At 39.9% G+C, this 20313-nt stretch overlaps 1 protein-coding gene across 5 annotated transcripts in view; it reads right to left on the bottom strand.

The window, feature by feature from the left end:
* Nucleotides 1-12767: 12767 nt before the first annotated feature.
* The window catches only part of PROX1 (prospero homeobox 1), a 50044-nt gene continuing 42498 nt past the window's right edge, over nucleotides 12768-20313 (bottom strand). For 3 of the 5 annotated variants that reach the window (XM_064446225.1, XM_064446224.1, XM_064446223.1), the window contains one exon: nucleotides 12768-18771. In XM_064446225.1, the coding sequence (XP_064302295.1) occupies nucleotides 18583-18771 (189 nt within the window). In that variant the 3' untranslated portion in view covers nucleotides 12768-18582. The remainder of the gene's footprint in view (nucleotides 18772-20313) is intronic. The other 2 variants (XM_064446228.1, XM_064446226.1) reach the window with 1 other exon arrangement.

Raw genomic sequence — 20313 nt, 5'->3', positions numbered from 1 at the left:
GGGGGAGAACTAGGAGGAAGCTGGAAGTTGCTTCTGCAGAAAGCTGGGGGTTTCCTGAATTGTACAAGAATTTTATGGGGAGATAAGAGTAAAAACTTCAATGTAAACAACATTGGGACTATTATTTTCAGACTGCAATATTCTATCCTACTTCATCTCTCAAATGCCTGGGGAGATCACAGGAGCTTGACTTTGAAGGCAGAATATCCTGAGAAGTTGTTTGTATTGGAAACCCTGTTTGATTTCTCACTCTGTTAGTGTACACGTGTACACTCTCAGAAGACTCCTTGGAAAAGTTCCTTTGAACTCCCATAACGCTTTTTAACCCTACAAGTATGAATTGCAAGGGACCTCTGGAGGTAACCAAGCTCAGCCTCTTGCTCAGTGCACAACTATTACTAACTGGCTAGCTAATGTCACCTCTGGTTTTTTCCTCAGTGAGTTTTGAAATCCTCGATGGACAGAGATATCGGCTGTCAGGTAACCCATTCCTGTGCTAATCCTCTAGTGAGTAAATTTTCCTTAATGTCTATTCTTAATCTCCTGAGCCACAGATCACCATTACTGCTCCTTGTTTTACTGCTTTCCACTACCAAGAAGAGCAGCTCCGTTGCCTTTGTGACTGCCCCTCAAATATTGACTAGAGACCTCCCTTCCCTGCCTCCTCTTCACCTTCTTAAATAAGCCTAGTTGCTTCATTCTTTCCTCAACATTCATGTGCCTTAGCCCTAATGATCTTGGTAGCCTTCTGCTAGGACCTCTACAGTTTCTCATCATCCTCTTTGACTAGCGGGGTTTCAAAACCAGAGGTAGTGTTCCAGACGAAGCCAAATAGAGGGGAATGAAAACTTCCCTTGATTGTGCTTTTCTCAACATAGCCTGGTACAGGCTTTGCTTTATTCTCCCTTGGAAAGAGCTAGCTCCTAGGTGGACAATGCTTTGACTGGTGATGTGTGGCCTTACTGTCATGGCCACACCGGCGGAGACCACCAGCTGCGAGACTCAGAAGTAACAAAGAACAGATTTGGGAAGGTGGTTTAGAATATCTCAGTCCGATTTTCTGAAATGAGGAAGGCACTTGGGTAAGTTCTACAGAGAGCAAGCAAAATGAGAGTGTCTGCTAACAAAGTGAAACGTGCCCAAGTCACCTAGATACTTCAGAAAATGTTGCCCCAGCTTCGCCTCAGTCAGGTTTCATTTTTCAACTCTTGTGTGCGTAGTTTATTGTAGAAAGCAGGATGAGAGCATTTATTCAAATACAGCAAAAATCAAGCTCCTCTTCCTCCACTAAACCAGGTTTAGATTTGTATCCTGCAAACTGATACAAAAAGCCCTGCTTCTCCACACAAAAAAGGCCCATCTCTGGGAACATTTAATATACAGAACATGTGAATAAAAAGAGGGGATGTAACATTTGTGAGATCCAGAAGCTTGTGACAGCCACTCGGAGAACGAAACACATGTATTATGACAAAATCACAAACTGCTGGCTTGGCAGATTCCCTGGGAACAGGCGGGGAAGGTGATAGCTGCTCGAAAGTCAGAGAAAGGATCAATATTGAATAAATCAAAACAAATATGTGATAGGTTCTGAGAATGATATAAAAATTAAATACCAGGGAATTTGAGGCATGAGAATATCTAATTACTGGGCTAGTGCTACGGTTGCTGTCATACTGAGAAAAGGGGGAAGGGCAGAATGAAATTACTGAAGGGGTAATAGCTGGTAGTTATCTTAATGTTTACACAGACAGCCTGTCTAAGTACACTTAGCACAGGAAGATACTACTGCTTGTATTTTATGGATGGGGAAGTTGAGGCACGGACCACAGGTTTTTTATTCCTTCTGGTCCTCTGCTGGAGCTCACTGCCCGTCCCCCTTTCCCTCTGCTATCTGTACCTCTCCCAGCTTTCCATTCGTGCTTGATTCAAGCCTGGATTTGAGTTTGTTGTTGGCATGGTGGTGCACAGCAAAGAAAACAGCCACTTAGTCATAGGGTCAGCAGCTTCTTTGTGGAGAGAATATTCAAACCTAACCCACTGCAAGAGGACTAAGGCCTCTGATACTGGTGAAAGATTGGGATTTTCCATTTAGAAAACACTTCTTGACTGTGCATTTTTCCTCCAAATCTGCCTTCTTGCATTAATTTTGTGTGTTCTCAGGTGTTTTCTTTCTTTTAAATTTTGTTTCCCTTCACTTTAAATTAAAGCGCTACATGGAAGAAGACATTGCCACAAGCTTAGTGGTATATGGGGTTTGAGCTGGCTATCTGTATGGAGGGAATTTCCCCCTAGGAAGTTTTCCATTGGAGACAGGGTAAGCTTCCAGGGGTGGATTTCCTGGAGCAAACAGCCTCTTCTTTCCAGTTCTGAAGTCATTTCAGGACTCTGAAGACAATACCTGCAGCAGGTTTTTAAAGGTAACAAATAACAGTATTTGTTAGCTTTTCTTGTCTCATAACTGTGTTTAGTGAGCTAGCTGCCATATAACCATAGATAAAGAGAGCATTGCTGTTCCAGGGAGTCTCAAACTGCAACCCCATACCTACATCTTCTGTCACCTTTCAATGCCATGACTTATTTACATGAGAAATGTGTGATCATAAGACAGAGATTTTAGAAAATATTATCTGTCATGGAGAAATGAATCCCATATATTTCCAAATTTTCTTCACTGACGTTCTTCATTTTTTGTCTCAGAAACAAGACATGCTTAGTGGTATTCCTTGATTTATATTCCTTTAATAGAAGAAATATCAGCTGACCTAGAAAAATGTATGGATTTTCTTTATCCTTAACTGAGCACATAATATGTTGGCAAAATGAACATATACCATCCCCAACCTACTGAATTTCTCTCATATTTTTCAAATAACTTTACCTCAGTCTTTCTGTGTTCATTGAAATAACATCTTGCCTTAGTTTATTTGTAAGGCTATCCATGCTATCATATTACTGAAGATTCTACAGACAAAGATGAGGAGAAAGTGAAGGAACTGAAGGAATGGATGTAAGAGTAATGTTTATGAAGCACACTAAGATAGCTTTTGGTGGAAGATGCTGTAAAAGTGCAAAGCTTTGTTATTAGTGTTATTATTATTTATTATAGGTGGTTACCAGACAGATCTATGACTGGATGAATTAAACTCAAATAAAATCAAGGACTGATTTCAGCTATTCCTTACTTAATCCTATAAACAGTCAATTGATATCTTAATATATATTGCTGGTGCTTCTGGCCAGGAAGTCATGGGAGGAGATAAGGTATTATTGGTTTTATCTGCTGTGTGTCTTACATAAAGGGCAAATCCAGTTTCTTTTTTATGTGGAGAAATCTTTACATTTAGCTGGGATCCTCTGCTGTCAAAGCTTGAATTTGTTGGAATGCATCAATATACAGAAATTGGGGGCTCATATAGAAAAAAAAGTGGTATTCTAGCTTGATTCTAAGTAGGCAGGAAATTGCCCTTTGTTTTCAAGTGGAATCTATTTAAGCATTTTTCAGGTGGGGAAAACAGTGTGTGACTAATATGGACCTTGTTTTCTATGCTGAAGTAGTGTATGGGGTAGCTCTGATTACTGCAGATCTTGGAGGCAGGTACATGAGCAATGGCTTATAAAATTAACCTGCTGCTACTATAAGCAGACTGAAACCTCAGTTGATACAAATTGATATAACACTACTAATGTCCTAGTCCCTTCTGCTGACTTTAGTCTCTCAGTCCAGAGCACCAAAAATATCACAAGCCATACCCCACACCTCCAACAGCAGTGAGATAAATCCCACAACTGACAGCACTGCAAGTCACATCAGCTGAGGGTCTGATTTAAAAGTACTGCAAGACCTGTGGATATCTGTGAAGTGATACGAACATTTTATCTAATTTGTCTTTCTCCAGGCAGCTGGAATGTGATATCACCACTTTTTATCCTCTCTAGTTTAGAGTTGGTAACAGCTGTTCACCCAGGGACTCCCCATTTCTTTACTTGCAGAAAACCCTCTAGATTTGTAAACATCTAGAAGTGCACTGCTCCTCCTTTGACCTTAGGCCTATTTCTCCACTTACTCTTACAATATACTGTTGGACTACACTGGGAAAAATCTGCTTTTTGTCTGCATTTACATGCTGGTGCCTCAGAGGAATGGAGGGCTATATCCTCAGAGGAAAGCAGCTGAGAGCATCTCAGCACAGCCTTCTGCAGTTAACAAGACCAAGCAGTTGTTAAATAGTAAAAGACTCAATCAATAGGGAGAGAGCAATGCTTCAGCATTGTTTTTTTTAAGTAAGTTTGAAAAGGAATTTTAGTTAATTAAAAGTGAAGGGAAAAACAAATAAAACAGGAAAAGTCTGGTCGATTTGGCAAGAATTCCTCACCTGTGTGGCCCCAACTCTCTATGTGTGGAGAGCAGTTCTTTGTGCTCAGCTTGCTACGTTCTCTGCCCCGTATCTCAGAAGGGCAGTCTGTGGTGCCTGCTGAACCTCCCTCTCCTCCTTCTCTTCTTCCCCCTCATCCTGCATCCACCCAGGGCCTGAGTCCTGCTGGGGCCAGCAAGGACTGGCAGGAGGAGGCACTCCTCCTTCTGTTGGCAAGCAGATGATATTTGGAAGTACAGCCCCAAAGTCCTGTGCTCTCCTGTGCCTGTGCAGGGTGGTGAGGGTTTGGGGGATGTTAAAGGGGAGGTTTGGCCCTTTCTTCATGGTTTAGCCAGTGGTGTTTATGAGGTCCTGCAGGCACCCAAAAGTTGGTCCCAAAGGCTGTGAGGAGGAGGCCAGGGTTTGCTGCTGTGCTTTGCAAGAGTTGCTCCAGATAAGTCAACCAATTTTGTGTTTTGTTGCAGAACTTGGCTGCTGAATGGACCTTTATTAGCACGTTAAGGCCTTTACAACATAGAACCAAAGCTTGGGATGGAGGTGTACCCCTGAACACCGTATGCCTGACTGTGAGTAAGTTGTACCAGATGAGAATGCTGCCCTCTTCTCTCCCTGAGCTGCTTATATTTTGGGTTGTATAAAGATATTTATACCCTAGCTTCCTTTCACATCCCTTTCAAAACAAACCCATTTGAATCAGACCATTGCAACAACAAAATCCCAACTAGGAGCAACAGGAAAAAAAAAAGCACACACACACCCCTGCCACCTCCAAATTATTATCTTTTGCCATGAACTAAAAACCAGCAGCTTCACTTGATTTCATTTTTGGTAATAACAACAACAGAAATTTGCATCTGGGCTGACAATGTGTATAGTGAGTGTTAGCCCAGTGTGATTTGAAATTGGCAAGTTATAGCAACCCTCTGGAAAACCAGGATTTACAAGGGAAATGCTGACAAACACGTAACTACGGTGGCACTTGCTCTATACTATATAACACATAAAACAGTGAAATGGAACATAAGTCTCTTCTAATTATTGAAAATATTTTGGGGCTGCCTTGTGCTAAAACACTCATTTTCATCTTGCATTTCAGATAATTTTTTGCTCTCTCAAAGCAAATTTTGTTCTAAGCCACCTATCTTTAAAAAATGCTGCTAATCACCGTTGAAAAAGCAGCATGCTGCGTGTGATTTTTGGAAGGCTATGTATAATAAGAAGAATTTCAAGGCTGTGTGGACTTGCATGACACCATATTATTGCATGAGCAAAAAACCAATACTGAATGGTAATAACCATTTGTCAGAGGCGGCACAGAGGATTATGTTATAACCCTTTGTATGCGTGTGTGTTTGTGTGTATCCTATATAAAGCAATCAGACACCTTCCAATTTCCAAACACCTGATAATGTTAAAGTTTATTTTATCACAGCCAAGGTTATATTTTCTTTCAGCTTCATAGTGACCCTAGCAGGAAGAGGAATAATGGATCGGGAACCTATTATAGCTATTCTGTGTTAAACAGCCAAGTAAAGGGCAAATATAGTTCTGTAGTGGAATCAATCACTGAACCCATCAGTGAGAATGACCCTCCTGGCCCCCCACCTTCCTCCCTGTGCCTAAGAATTTGCCATATTCAATCTTTAGGCTCTGAACCCAAATGCCCTTTGAAAGTGAATTTATGATCACTTCATCACACTGTCTATTAGCTCACTTTCTAACAAATAGGATTGAGAAATATATGGCAGGAACTGCAACGGCACATTTCCAACTAATGGTTAAAATGTCAGGGTGATAATGTACAAGTGCGTCTGCCCTCAAACACAAAATCAAACGCAGCTTTACAAGGGCTGTCGCCATTCCACTTCAGTTAAAGACTTGCAAGCTTCCTTCTTCCCCTTTGCAGGGCTGCAGTTTGGAAGCTGCTGCATCTCATCAGGGCTCGGTTTGCCAGTGCTGTACTGTACTTCATTAGGCAGCTCTATTTAATGGTTTCAACAAAAGCCATCATTTTAGCCCAACTGCCTTGACTAAATTAAAATTTCCAATCTCTGTTTTAGTGTTCTGCAACTGATGTATACATAAGCAAAACTGGTCAACATCTGCCAGGGGGTTGGCCAAAAGTTCTGTAAAGATGTACTTCACATTTCTGAAGCATGTGCAAAGTAACAACGTACTTATCCTCCTGAGGGCTCTCATGATTTTACTTCACCATTTGTTCAGACACACTTTAGCAGCATATAAGCCATACAGTTGATTCTCCCCTTGGTTGCAGTTTTATCTGTAGTGTCATTTTGAGTAATTGGGGTATGGTAGCTGATCAACTTTCAGGTTTCTCATTGGCAGAAAGGGACTGTATTGGCACCAAGAAAGAATATGATGGGTCCTCTCGGTGCCTGAGCAAGTGTCCCTCTTTTGCACTTGGCTACCCAAGGCCATTAGAAAATAAGCTTAATAAAGCAACTCAGTGTATACATCTTAACTATTCCCAGCCAAGGGGATGCAGCTATAGAAGAAATATTTTAAACCAATATGAAAGATGGTAAATGTACATATTTAGTCAGTGATCTGTGAAAGTTTTTGAATTAGTTTTTAAAGCTTTGTTAAGACCAGAACGCACAGATGTTGAAAACAAGTTCAGATGTAGCGACAGATGGTATTTGATTATGAAGCAGACTGTTCATATAATACAAAGATGCTGCTTCTGCCATACACAAGTAACTGCAGAGAGTGCAGTAGAAATTTTGGAAGGCAGAGCAGTTCAAGAGGTTCTTTGTGCAGCAATAACTTTCACGTTTTTCCAGCAGTGCTAGAATTGGGATAATTTTTTTTCTTTTGCAGTCAACACCCTCACTGTACCCCCCTCACCCCCACCCCCTCTCCATTTTCTCCTCTGTTTTATAGCTATCTTGCACTTTTTTGATCCTCTTGTCAGGACATTTCAAATCAGATTAAGGGTAAATACGCTTCATTTATGTTTATGAAAGAACAAAGTTCCTTAAGGTTAATAATAACAATAATAATTATTATATATTGCTGGTACTACCTGTCTAAAAAAAAACCCAATGAAAAGTAACACATTTTGGACAATTCCTGAATTTTGCAAGTGATATATCACTATATGCAGAACCATAGGGTAGTTGTGCTGGTCGTTCACTGGGGTTGACATGTGTGCCTATCTGCTGGGGCTGCTGCCATGTTTACCTTGTCAAAACCACAGTATTTACACTTCTCTCCCCCTAAGACACATAAGAATGGTGCAGAAATTTGGAAATACTGAGAGAGAGCTGTGCGAAGGACAGGAGTGCCCACCGCTGGGCACTGGCTTCACCCTGCTGCTGAGAAAGTTTGTGGCTGCGATGGGCGTCCAGACCCTTGCTGCCCCTGCCACCCTGCAGCACCCCCCCAGGCCGCACTGTGGACCTTGGTGCCTTTGCCCAGACTAAGGAGCAGCTTATGTGGCCTTGGGCAGTGCCCATCCGCCGGGCCCTTTGCACAGGGTCGTTCCTGGCAGAGCCAGGTTTCCCCCCTTGCCCCACCGTGGCACCCCTCAACCTGCTCTTTTCCCAGTGTGGTCCCTGCCAGCAGCTGGGTCAGCCGCCCTGCACCTCCTCGTGCTGCAGCCAGCAGACAGCTGAGCTGCAGGCCTGGTAAAGGTCTGCTGAATCCTCTGGAAATTTCTGGAAGTGAAGAAACACTGTTTAAACAGCAGGCCCTTCCTGACGGTGCACACCAGCACCGAGAGGCAGCAACCTGGCTGACAGGCAAGGAGAAATCCTTGCCTTGCACAGGCTTTTCCAATTTCTCTGTAGTTTCCCCCAAGTTCTGCAAAACCAAATGGGCTAGTAAACAGTATTTTAAAATATCGGCTCTGGTTGCTCACAAGGATGCAAAAGGATGCCAGAAAACAAGGTTTCTGCTAGGAAATAAAACAGGAATGGCAGCGGCGTTGTCGGTTGTGCAATATAAACCGGGGGCTTTGCAAGGGCTGCACAGGAAGCCCTTGCTCGGGCTGTTAACAAGTAACAGCAAGCGTTAATGAGTAACGCGGAGGGCTGGCAGCGGCCCGGTGCTCGGCGGCGGCTGGAGGACCAGGCACTGTTCCTGGCTCTGCAGCAGGCAGGTGGGGGGTCCCAGGGAGGAGGTGCCGCCGTCCCGTGTCTCTGTTTCGCTGTCTATAAAGTGGGGACACGCAGCTGGCTGCGTGAAAAGCTTTGAGCTCAGCCTTTTGAAAGTGCTCGAGGTTTTTTCCTCTGGCACTTAATGTGCAATGAAGCTCCCTGCCTGAGCTCTAGGCTTCACCAAAAGCTGGGAAGTCGTAACGCTTAGGTTCCTGTAAGGAAGTGGTGAATTTCATTTTCTATTTTGCCGCTTCTAAACACACACATTTTATTAGGAAAGCTACACCCCTTGACCCGAGAGTCCTTTGACTTCCAGGGTGTTTGAAATGTAAGGCAGGCTCAAGCTGTACTTTTTTCAAATAAGCTTTTAAAGCAGTTTAAACCTCAGCCTCGTGGACTGTTCGAGATCCACCCCTAACTGTTCTGCAGCTTTCTTAAATACGCCAACAACTATTGCCATGCGTGAGGGGCATGTAAGTCTCCAGTCTGAACAGCCACTCTTCAGCCCAAGCCAGGCAGCCACACAGTCCCAGCGATGGGTGTGTTGTCAGAGCCTTGTGTCGGTTACTGAGAAATTGTAAAAATAATAATAAAAAAAAAATCTAAACTACCTCTACTTCAGAGAAATCTGGGCTCAGAGCTTTGACTGGAGCATCATCTCTTCCTTTAAAAGCTCTGACCAAATTATTGAGCTGATAAGCGATTCCCCTTGGTTTTACATGTGCTGGCATGAATTATCCTTGAGTGCTGCATATTAGGGTTGTTTTGTACTAAAAGGTGTTAAACACTTGTAATAAATATTTTTCCTTATTTCCCCTAGGACACAGTTCCATCTCTGGTTGGTGAAGCATAAAAAAGAGCTGTCATGCCCAGTTTTAATAGGCAATAGGATTTCAAGCCCCCAGAGTTGTTTCACAGTCTGGCAGTGGCCATAATGAAACTGGCCACTGTTGCCACAAGACTTTTTCCTCTCATGCGTTCTCCCCTGTTACCTCCCACAGCTGCTTGACTGGCAGGTCTCTTGCAAACTGCAAGCATATTTACATTGGAACACATAGTATTTCTTTAGCTATCAGTGCCATCTTTTTCCTTTTTTTTTCTTTCCTTTGCCTAGCTAGACACTCAACCTTAAGTCTAATTTTAAAGAATAAAATTAAACTGTGCATGCAATTAACTGCCTTTGAGTGCGAACAGCAGTTCATTTTCATGTGTTTTGTTGTGAAGCAAATAGCTTGTTTGTTTGTTTGTTTGTTTCACACTGATTCCCAGATAAATGGGAAAGTACCACTATTCACTTGCCTAGGATTTATTCATGAAAACGCAATCACAGCCTCCCAGAGTCTGGGAAGGAGCGAGGTGGGGGTGTCCTTTCTGTGCACAAGAGTTGGTGTCTCACTCTGCTCTGCAGCTCTGGAAAGAGCCAGGCTAACCTAAGCCAACAAGAATTATTTGAGTGTCTGAAAAAAATGTAATCTGTAAATAAAATATACCTCTCTCACCTCTTTGAGGAACATGTATGCTAGCGATATTAATAAGCTGTACACAAAAATGAGCATTGTAGCAACTGATGGATTTTCTGCACTCACCAATTAATAGGCAGCTTCTCCAAATGCCCCTGGCCCTGAAAAGCTGGGAGAACAGGCAGGCCTTGCAACGTGCCTGGAGGGTCACAGACTTGGACCGTGCAGGGAAACAACCCTCCCACCCCCCCACTGCTTTTTATCTAGCAGTTCTGCCATGTCCACAGGAGCCCTCCATCCCTGTTCAACAATAAGCTTTAGCAAAGATTTAATTTATTTTCCATATTGTGTTCTTAAAATAAATGCAGTGCCATATTTTAAAACTGAATTAGTCTGTTTGGGGAAACGCTGTAACCCATTGCAAAGAGTGACGGACCTGTTTGCCGTTGTTTCCTAAATGGAGTCAGTCGTACGCTGCAACTCACCCGTCAGTTCCCCTTCCCTCCTAACAAAGAGGGAAGACTGGATCAGAAGGGATCATCTCCATAGAAATTGTGTTGGCACAACGTAGACTGGGCATAAATAAGGGTACAGACCAAGAAAATGAGAGCAATTAACTCTTTCAGAGTCTCAAATTCACAAAATGCAGTCTTCTACATTCAGCTTCTCAGTAATGTGACATGTAAAAGACCCCAATTCCTAGTGATGGTCCCAGTGACATAAAATTGCTCTATTTACCTTGTCAGGGATGATTCATTACCTTCTTATTATTTTTAAGCTAGAACATAGTCTCTTCCTTACTGTAAAAATTCCAGGTATTAGGGGAACTGAGGATTTCCAAGCACAGATGGCCAGATCTGCAGAATTTGGATCATTTCAGGGTGCTTGAAGCCTGGGAAAGTTGATTTGGCCCTCTGCAATGACAGGGACTGCTTGCCAAGTTCCAGTCTAGCTCTGAACTCCTGCATTATTCTGAGATGCCAATAGCTAGGATTTCTTCGAGATCTGTGTGCTTTCCACTGCAGAGTAAAATGGCAAATAGTGTCTTGTATTTCACACAACTAGTATATTTGAGAGAAAAACTGCTCAGGGGACAGAGTGAGCTAGCAATTACCCATGCAGCTCATATCCTTTGGTCCATTAACTGGGCACCTGAGGATTATCTCCCTCTCCTTCATCTAGTTAAGTCTTGATACGAAGAGAAAAATGAGCCCTTCCATGTAATCTGTAGCTGCCTTTGTAAGCCTTTGCTAGGACATGCTTAACCAGCTGCCTGGTTTTAGTCTCTTCACTCTGTCTTTGGCTTCCCCCTGACAAGGAAAGCATTGTCATGGTTTCCCAACAGCTCCCTCCTGGGATGCCTGTGCTTGCTCTGAACCAAGATTGGCAGAGGACCTCCTCAAGGCTGGAGCCTGCCTGGAGCAGATGAGCCAGGGACCTTGACATGCTCCCCATTTCAGATGCTGCAGTCTGCCCTGCTCACCATGCCATGGTACTAGCAACCTCCTGCATACATGGACTATTGCTAAGTGCTGTGGGGCAGCCAGTTCCTTAAGAAATTATCTGAGAATGTCAGGTATTTTGCCCTGAAAACGCTTCTCGTATGTTGGTTTGGTAACGTGGACAGATGTGAACTAGGACAGGCAATTTGTTTGCAGTAGAAACAGAGAAGATCTTACACTTAAATGACCATTAGTTGCATAGATGCACCTTCGTGACCTTCCACAGACCTCCTTCACAGCCGATGTTCATGTGGCCCAGCAAATGCAACTCCAGTTATATAAAAAGACATGGAGTTTTAATTGCTGTTGCAGATATGAAGTATTTATTTGGTTGTTACAGTGTAGCTAAAGCTGGATTCAGGCTCCAGCTCAGCTCTACAGTGTCTTGAGACTGAATCAGGGAAGATTCTGAAAACAAATTACCTCAGATGAAAACATATTTTTAACATGCTCCTTCTGCAAAATCGGAAAATTCTTGCACAGTTTTGTGATCCAAACAAGCTACCATCTTACTGCCATCTGCACCAATTCAGAGCCAAAAAGAGACCCTTTATATCTGAAACGCAGATGATAACGTAAATCAAAGGGTCACTCAAACTAAAAATTTTAAGATACATTTGAAACAGCAGAAATAGCAAAGTAGTAAAGAAAAATAATGAACAAATGACACTTGCATTTTGAGGAAATGTTTCAGAACAGATTAGTTATATATAATGCTAATGATTATACAGCTTGAAAAGGAAGTGATCCAAGAAAGAGTGATAGATTGTAAGAAAAAGAGCAGGGAACGGTATCTGGACACTACCATTAACAAGGGCAAATTGATAACAGGAACAAATGTGAACCACATCGAAACAAGCACTATTCTACATTCACCCAACTTGTGGAACTCCCTGCTGCAGGACCTGCAGCATGGCAGGTATATGCAGGAAATGATTAAACATCATAAATGAAAGTACTTTCTAGCTCACATTGGCTACATTTAATTTAAAGGGCTGTCTGTGCCTTGGACATAACATGTCTCTTGCAGGGAGTTATTCCTTGTCTGACAGACTATTGCACTATTGCAAAATAACATTCATTATCTTCGCCGGTGCTGGAGGTAGGACACCGGATTAGATAAATCATTATGTCCATTTTGCAAGCGGGCCGGCAGGTTCATTAATAAATAATTCGAACTATGGGGAAAAGAAAACCTTCAGAGGACTACAGTGTGAGGCACAGCCTGGCCGCAGCAGAAAGGTTTAGTGGGTCACCTCTTGATACGGGGCAACATAAACTTTTGGAAATAAATATAAACAATGGCAATGAGCTTGTAATTTATATTTTATTTTGCACAAGCTTGCATATATACTGCACATACATTCAGTTTAGAGAAGATGGAAGGCACACAAGGCAATTGAACTACTGTATCCTTTAAGTGGTACAAAGCAAAAAGGTAAAAGTCTGGAGAGTATACAAAAGCTTTAAACACACAAAATAAAATCCACCCCCCCCCAACATTTTTCCTGTGTTTATCTTAAATTTAGTAGCTGCCAAGCTAGAATTGTAACGTTTTTCAATCAATTGTCTACTGCACCTTTTTTTCCAAACGGACAGGGGAGTCTTATTGTTTTACCTTGTCATCAATTAATATTACAGTACATCCTTGGTAATACAAAATTGTACACCTTCATCAAATAAATTAGGATAAATTAAACCAATAAATTATGCAAAGTCTTCAGAACAATAGACAACAACAAAAAAATCCACAGTTGAAATTGCCTCTAGCTAAAAAATAAAATAAAAAAAAATCAAAAATTGACTTTATCAGTTCAGTTATTGTACTATCTTCAAATTAAAGGGTCTTTATTACAAAAAAAGAGCTTAATAATGCTATTTACAACATATTGCTAAATAATATAAAGGCAGTGTTTTGTCACTTTTGTAACTATATACATATGAGTAATGGCTGGGACAATATCAGTTTAAACCTTAACCTTTGACTCTTCCGGGCAGCATTAAAACCAACCTAAAGAGGCTTTTTTATTTTCCTTCTTTTTTACTTACTGACTCTTACACGTTTCATGGTAATGAGATGGTTATTGTGTTTGTCTAATATCTCACTCGAGTGGTACAATTAATGCAGAAAGGATGGATTTTAGAGAAAAATGTAAGCTCGCTGTTTCTTCTAGATTTGTTTCTACATACCCCAGTACACTTGTGCATTCGGAAGGTGGCTGCTTCGGGAGAGAGGTGACTGTGGCTCAGAAGAAGAGACTAAATAAAGTCATAGTGCCACCACCTTTCATACACTAAAAAGGATATTCCTAAGAAGATACAAAGGTTAAATACCAGTTTTCATCCCAGCTCTAAATATGAGCATTTTTAGCTTCAGTTTATAGATGGTTTACAACCAACAGTTCTACAGAAAACAAAATTGCATTTCCTTCAACAGAACATTTAAGTGCAATACAGTAACTGCTTACTCATATAAACCAGTTACATTCCTTAAGGGGAGCTTTTTGAAAACAATGCGTATTGGAATTTTCAAACACATAGTTGGTACCAGAAGGAAACATTTGCACTATTAACACCAATGATTGCTATATAATACACATGGCAAATATAGTTTTTGCTTTCACTTCTCATGTACAGTGCTCATTTTGGGGGTTTTGTAAACCACTTTCCATTTTTAATATATATATATATCTTTCTGTATATATATATATGTATAATCTTTCAATGCTGCTGGTGAAAATCCTATCTTTAAAGCCACAAAATCTTCACCTTTTTTTCTTAATTAACATTAACCTGTGGAAAAAAAATTTCTCTATTAACTGACTTCATATACATAGAAAAAAATTCTGCAATTTTACAGAAACTGTATTACCCATTCCCTTGACATCTGATGAAAGAGACTTAACTTTTAAAAGTAGAGAGCTGGATTTTCAAGAATGCTTTCAACTATCTATACAGTTACTGTAGTGTTTCTTATAAATTCAACAGATGTTTTCAGAATGTAGTTATTAAAGTCTTATGTCTTTATGCAAGAACAGCCATAAGGTTGAATATTTACATTGCTTTATAAAAGTTCCCCTCGATTTTCCATGTTCACCCACATACCTGGTACAGTAACAAAGATTCTGCAAACTTAAAACACTTTAATTAAATAATACTCAGAGGCACAAAGCAAACCTCAGGAATACATGGGTGAACACTTTCTTAAATAATTACTACATTCTAACATCTTCCACGTGTTTACCATTAAATGTGAAACGTTCCCATTAAACAACCAGAGATACAGTAAGAATTAAATGTTTTGTATTTTCAAATAGAACATTCTTTTCACAAAACATAACAAATGTCTAAAATAGGTTCTTAATCTAGATAGGAAAAAGGTAAGCTTTTCACTTCATACGCATATTTTGTGTGTGTGTGTGTGTTTCTGTGTATATATACATACATACACCCGCACGTTTTGTCTTTGTGTGTGTCACTACGTATGTATATGTATATGCACATATGTCACGTATGAAATATTGCTTCTATACTACTTTTCATCAGGCTAAGAAAACACAAGATTTGCACCACAGTTACAAAAAATTGGCTTCTACAAGAATTTTCAAAACTTGAATGCTGCTCAAACAATTGAGAAAAAATAATTTGCGTTATCAAACTGTTCTAAAAATTCTCTTCTTCAAAAACGTATTCTCCTGCTTTGTTTTTTTTTTTAATTTTTAAAAAGACACAAAATATGCATAGCTATCAACATTATGTCAAACAGCCGGAAAAAAAAAATCAGTGTTTATTGCAGCTGTAGTAATTGAAAAATAAAATTTAAAAGATGAAAATTGTAAGCCACAGAAGGCACAAGAACAATTGTACTTGTGGGGGAAAAACTGGTATTTTGAAGGATTTTTTTTATCCTTCCGCTGGTGCATTGAAGGTCTAGGCACAGACTATAACCTCAAGTTTATATGCAGAAATAAATCTGAATTAGGAATAAATGAATGGCAACATGGGGTTTCTACATGGATTTTGAAATTCTTTCCCTATGTAAACTTTTCATTACAATAAAAGTAGCCTCCTGCCTTTTAGCCATTTTTACTGAAATAATATTGAGATCATTTGAAAGAAACCGCTTTCTACTTAAAATTTAGTAGGAGCTATGCCATGTATTTATAATTTTAGGTGTATTGGGAAGCACAAAGGCAATATGGCTGTAAAATGCAGAAAAATCACATCACTGAAATGATAAAATTATTGTGTATTCCTTTTTCAGACGAAGGAGTTTTTTATTTTGCTTTTAAGATGAAATTTCTACTCTTAATTCCTATGCCTCATTTACTATTGAGATTATGCTACTTATAAATAAATAAATAAATGAAACAACATCAAGTGTTGAGTACACAATTTCACTTCTTTAGAATATGTGAATCACATTGCAGCCAAATAATAATAATAATAATAGTAATAATAGTAATAATAATAATAACAACAAGAATAATAAACATAATAAAAGTAACGGTAAAACCACAGATTGAGATGGTAGCTAGCAGTATGTCCACATAGTATGACTAAAGTATGGCTTTGCTTTCTTATGTCCAAGGTGACAATGCAGTGTTATATTTTGTATCTGATGGTATGCCACTGATGAACTTCCTGTATTAAAACTTGAGCATTTTATGCCACTTCTTCCCATAAATCAAAAAAGTGCATGAACACAATTTTCATTCTTTCTCACTCAGAATTCATTGGAGTTACATCTTTATGAAGTGTAATTTACATCTTTATGAAGTGTAATGTTTACCAAATCATGCACACACAGAAAAAAAGAAAAAAAAAACCTAAAATGAAACAAAACAGGGGGGGGAAAAAAGAAAATGGAAGAAAATGGAAGGAAAGAAAAGAGAAAAGAGAAGAAAAGAGAAAAGAGAAGAAAAGAGAAAAGAGAAGAGAAGAGAGAAAAGAAAAGAAAAGAAAAGAAAAGAAAAGAAAAGAAAAGAAAAGAAAAGAAAAGAAAAGAAAAGAAAAGAAAAGAAAAGAAAAGAAAAGAAAAGAAAAGAAAAGAAAAGAAAAGAAAAGAAAAGAAAAGAAAAGAAAAGAAAAGAAAAGAAAAGAAAAAAGAAAAGAAAAGAAAAACCCACATCCTGTCTACTGTAAGGATACGTACAGTATCAGGTACTCTCAGGGAGTCTAAGATCAAGAAGATTTGTTTTGCTTTTAATGCATAGTGAAAATGTTGGCACTTCATCCCATGCTATTGTCTGCATTGCCTATACTCCACAGATACTGCCAGTGCTTGAAAAGAATGACAGGGAATCGTAGGATTGTGCTGTTTAATTTGAAGTCAGCAGGTTTTTAAGGCTTTCTGCTAACAATAATTGCTTTCATACATTTCTGTCTATCAGCAGTATTTGTAAATGAAGTGAAATTGCAATGATCAGGTCAGCTCTTCAGTCACATGGGTAAACTTTCACTCTCCAAAGTCAAAATGTAATTTTTAAAATAAAGAAATAAGATACCAATATTCTCGATGGTCTAAATATAATTCGCAGCTAATTAGGAACTTCCTCTAGATTCAGATTGAATTATGTAGGGGAAAATACTATTGACGATAACAATAAATTCTTACTGCATCCGTACAAAAGACGACAGAGAAAAATGACAAATACAGAGTGCCATAGCATATTCAACCTTCCCCCAAACTTCTGGAGACGATACCTTTCTGAAAACGTGAGAAAAGGAGAGCCACTGAAGAAAGCATGAGAACTAGCAGCTAGCTTTCTTTCCATCTGCTGACATATCGTGGTATAGCATTCAGGCGAACCCAGGTCCATCATGGACTTTACACTGTATCTCAGATTTTGGTCAAGACTAGCTCCAGCTTCAGAAGACAAGTGCAGCACATTGCTCAAATAGGTTTTTTTTTAAAGCTGCACTTACTGTAATTTTATAAATCCAATTTGGCTATCTGAACCCTGCATAGCCAGGAGGACACTGAGATTTTTGTATATGCTTGATACACTTTTATGAAAATGTGATTTTTATTCTTCTGATTAGGAAAAGACTACTTATATTTTACAGCTACAAACAAGTTGTTTTTTTTTTTTCCTTTGCCTCAGCAATGTGAGGTGAAGACCCTTTCTTCTACTACATCTAAGATCATTCAGAAAGTGCTTTTCAGGACAGATGTCAAATACAGACAGAAAACTTTGTATACTGGAAAGGGGACATTTGGGGGCAGAATGGACTAAGAAAAGAATAAATTTAGGGACTAATGCCACTTCAAGACCAAGACATGGCAATATAGGACGCTGAAGGTTTCATTTTTACTCTATGGAGAGTGAAATGCTTCCGCTTTAACAAGCTGACCATATTCCAAAATTAGTGTGGTTGATACAATATTGTGCATGAATTACTGGCCTCATCCTGCAAGAACGGTATTTGATTTGTGCAAATGTCCCTTGCTGCAATTTAGAGAAGCAACAACCTGGCATGTTGATTACTGGTGCAGGGTATTCATCATTTCTGTAAGGAAAGCATGAAGAATAGGGTTTGCTTTTTTGGGTATCACTTCTTGGAGTGAGTACCTAAAAAAGATGTTGTAGTTTTCTGAAGTATGAAACAAAATCTAGTTATTGGTTAAAAAAGCATATAAAATTAAAAAAAAAAAAAAGCTCGAAGCTTGTGAAGTGACTCCACAGAGTTCAGACCTTTAGCAGTATAAACATAATATAAACTTCATTGTCTGTAGTATTGTGCCATGACATTAGTCTCACTAAGACAAAATGCCACTTTGCAGCAAGCAATAAATCTGACAAAGCATTTTTAAACATAATGCCCTAACTTGCTAAGACAGGCTTTTGCACGCTTCCAAACTCTTCTCCCTGAAAATTAACCCAGTTGATTCTCCAAATGTTAAGGGTCTCGGGCAAAAGTAAACTGAAGGCTGAAGTAAAATAACCATCCCCTTGGAACTGAACGAAAACTTAAATCCCAGGAGGGAAACAGTCTAATTTCATATACATATATATGTATGCGATACACATATATATGAAATTAAAATAGAGACACACATGACTTGGGCATCAGAAAGGGACTGCTACTTTCATACATTCATAAATAGCTGCTGAACTCTCTACTCATGAAGAAGCTCTTGTAGGCAGTTTGGGGATTTGAAAATCTCAGGGACCTCACTGTCCAGCTTACAGATGACCTTGTATATGGCCTTCTTCCAGGAAGGATCAACATCTTTGCCTGCGATAATGGCATTGAAAAACTCCCGTAACGTGATCTGAGCCACTTCCAGGAATCTCTCTGGAACCTGCTGATACAAGGAGACAATGGCATTAATACAGTTTTCAATTTCAAGTCTCTGGTTCTTCAAAGGAAACTGAGCTAAGTTCTTTCTTTCAGAAAGGGGCTTACATAGCACCTGCATTTTCTAAATGTGGCAGCCTTCTATTCTCTTATGCAAAGCTGTTATATATAGTACTATAGCAATAACTTTTATAACATGTGTTAGAGATCTTTGTAAAGTCTACTGACAGAATGTAGGTAACAAAATGTTACTGTCTGAGTTTGGAGAGTAGGAGATTTATAGGATATAATTAGCAGGAGGGGAAACAAACACAATTGTCTTTAAGGAGAGAAATCTCTGCTTGATATTTTACCCGTGCATTTATGGCTATGTTCTCCTCTCCATGTGGAAACTAATACAAAAGTTATTCATGCACAGAAAACCCTCCATACCTCTGCACTTCACTTTGGTCACAACCAGTGCTGAAAGCTATCAAAGAAATAGGGTATCTCTGAATGTTGTTTGTAGCTTAAAAACAAGCAAGTAAGCAAGCCTTCAGCTAATGTCTTGCTTCTGTGGCTGCTGCGCATGAGACCCCCATAAGATGGCTTTCTCTGGAGACATTATGGTCTTCCCTTCTTTTTCAGAAGCCTACAAATAAAATTCCAACCTCTTCAAAGGGTGCATTGTGCTCCAAGCAGCTACTGAGCTGGGATGCATCAAAATCATCCAGGTTTTCTAAATGTCACTGTCACTTCACAGGTTAGCCAACCAGCCAGCTAGCAGGGGTGTGCCACTCTCAGAAGCCCCTGAACAATGGGTAAATGTTAAAAACCAGTTACCTCCAAACTTTGGTAATTCATCCTAAATAGATGTCTCAGGCAACAGCACCACCTTCTTACCCTCTGCCTTAAATGATTCAAAAACAATCACTGTAAGGAACCGTAAGTCAGTTGCGGTGTTGAGGTCATCTCCGTATAGGTATTATTTTCCATTTTTATTACGGAAATATGGCTTCACAGCTCTAGAACTGCTAATACATGGCCGGCCAGTAGCCAGCATGCTTATAATAGCAAGTATTCCCTCACTGCTATTCTTTGCCCACTCCGGCAAGAGGAGTTCTCCAACCTGCAGTAGAGGCTACTTCAACCATTCCTGTGGCCAACAGACAGCTGGGCAGATCTCACTCATTTACTGAATGCATGTCACATTGCCGGATCAGGGCCAGCACCTATTCCTCTACTTCAGGGTTTTGTTCTTCTCCCTTTAGAAGCCACTTTCAGAAAACTTGCCTGGAAACATGTGTGTTTAACCTGATACAATAGAGCTCTGGAGTCGCACTCACCTATCACCATTGGGGAAACACTAGCAGTTTGTGAGCTACATTTTGCCATCAGATAAGCATAAGATCAGCTCCCCCTGGCACCAGCTGACAAATTCTGCTTCTAGAAGCCCCACAGTCCACAGAAGTCCTCTGTCTACCTCTGAGAGTGAAATCCAGCCCCCAACATGTTTTTCTCTGCTTTGAAAGACAGGCTGCCTTCTGTGGAAATTTTTCATTCAATGGGT

Source organism: Phalacrocorax carbo, chromosome 3 (genome assembly GCF_963921805.1).
Source record: "Phalacrocorax carbo chromosome 3, bPhaCar2.1, whole genome shotgun sequence".
Classification (NCBI taxonomy): domain Eukaryota; kingdom Metazoa; phylum Chordata; class Aves; order Suliformes; family Phalacrocoracidae; genus Phalacrocorax; species Phalacrocorax carbo.
Note: the sequence above shows the minus strand (reverse complement) of the source record. Positions and strands in the feature narration are given on the sequence as shown.